Here is a 1,547-nt window from a genome sequence, read left to right on the forward strand (position 1 = left end):
TGAGGCAGGAGAATGGCGTAAACCCGGGAGGCGGAGCTTGCAGTGAGCTGAGATCCGGCCACTGAACTCCAGCCTGGGTGACAGAGCGAGACTCCGTTTCAAAAAAAAAAAAAATCTCACCAAGGAAATAGTGTAGATGTGGCAGCCAGCAGTAGGGAAGGAGAGACCTGCCCATAGCCACTTTATTTCCCCCACACACACCCCCAGGCCCCAGATCCAAATGGCATCTCAGCTGGGTGTTTGGGTCTCACTGGAGTTGAGCCTCCGAAGCTGGCTGAGGCTGGCCAGGCGGAGTTTGAGTAGCGTCTCCTCCTGCGTGCGGAGCGTGTGTGCCATGATGCGCAGGGATTCGCTCTGCAGCACTGTGAATGGGAAGTGGGGGATCATCAGACCATGTGCCACCCCATGACCCCTGCAGACCCAGCCCAGGACCAGGGGCACCCACGGGCCTCCCACCCCATCTTTCATTGCCTCAGCATCTGCAGTTGGCTCCTTCCAGCTGCACAGAAGGGCCTCCCAGTCCCCCCCACCTTGCTGTCTATTCCTGCTGGCACCCTGTGCATCCATACCACTCAGGTAGACAGCCAGGAGTGCCAGCGCCAGGCAAGTGAGCACCAGCAGCACGAACAGCAGCAGGAACCCTCCTCGTCTGTACACAGGGCTGCAGCCAGCCTGGGCACATAGTGATGGCGGCAAAACGCTCAGCAGCTCATTCCATGGCCGTGCCTCTTCAGTGAGACAAGGGCGCAGTGTGCCTGCTGGGTGGATGGGACATCGATGGGGTGGTGGGTGCACCTGCTTTCGTCCCTTCCCGCAGCACATCATCCTCACTGTCCCCGCTCACCTCCACTGTGTAGGTCGCTGATGGACTCCACCCGATGCAGGTGCACCTCCTGCACGTAGTTGGGGGCCAGTGGCCCCCTGCTCTGGCTGAGCATCATTTGTGCCACGGAGTCTGCAGGGGCAGCGCAGGCTGATTTAGCCAGTGGTGGGTCAACCCCCTTCCTTTTACCAGGTGCCTTCAGGCAGCAGGGACTTCTGGAGGATAGGGATAGTGGGGCATTTGGTTCCAAATCCCCTAAAACTGAGTGAGGAGTGACCCTTGATTTGGATCCAGGATGATCGCAGACCCTTACAGGCTTATTCTGTATACAGGAGCAGCAGGTACATTTGATTTGTTTCCTTCCAAGCACCCCAGGGACTCAGGCATTCCTCTGCCTGCTCATTTCTAGCAGTTTATCAGCCTTCAATGCTAAACCTGCAGCAAATGGAATTCAGTCCTGCCTCTTTTGTCAGTTCTCCCTGCAGACCCAATGCCTGGCATCTTCTGGTCAGAAAGCCCTATTGTAGCCACTCTGGTGCCTTTCCCTCCTGGCCTTGGTTCTGTGTTCGTTAACATACTCGGTGTGACTCTGCTGTACATGTGTGAACCCTGCTGTTTTCATTCAACATTTACTATTGGAGAGACCCTTCTTTGTTATACTGTTTCATATGCCTCTGAGTTCTCGCCCTTCACACATCTCTCTGAGGCTGCCTGGGCATCTAGG

The 1,547-nt window shown here is 56.2% G+C and overlaps 1 protein-coding gene across 2 annotated transcripts in view; it reads right to left on the reverse strand.

Moving 5' to 3' along the window:
- Positions 1–128: 128 nt before the first annotated feature.
- The window catches only part of LSMEM2 (leucine-rich single-pass membrane protein 2), a 14,572-nt gene continuing 13,153 nt past the window's right edge, over positions 129–1,547 (reverse strand). The window contains exons 2-4 of one of the 2 annotated variants that reach the window (XM_011993269.1): positions 845–955; positions 570–755; positions 129–362 (exon numbers count right to left, since the gene is read on the reverse strand). In XM_011993269.1, coding sequence (XP_011848659.1) covers positions 229–362; positions 570–755; positions 845–955 — 431 coding nt within the window. In that variant the 3' untranslated portion in view covers positions 129–228. Of the gene's footprint in view, positions 363–569; positions 759–844; positions 956–1,547 lie in introns of both variants that reach the window. The other variant, XM_011993268.1, reaches the window with a different exon arrangement.

The sequence above is a fragment of the Mandrillus leucophaeus genome, unplaced genomic scaffold (genome assembly GCF_000951045.1).
Source record: "Mandrillus leucophaeus isolate KB7577 unplaced genomic scaffold, Mleu.le_1.0 Scaffold429, whole genome shotgun sequence".
Taxonomy (NCBI): Eukaryota; Metazoa; Chordata; class Mammalia; order Primates; family Cercopithecidae; genus Mandrillus; species Mandrillus leucophaeus.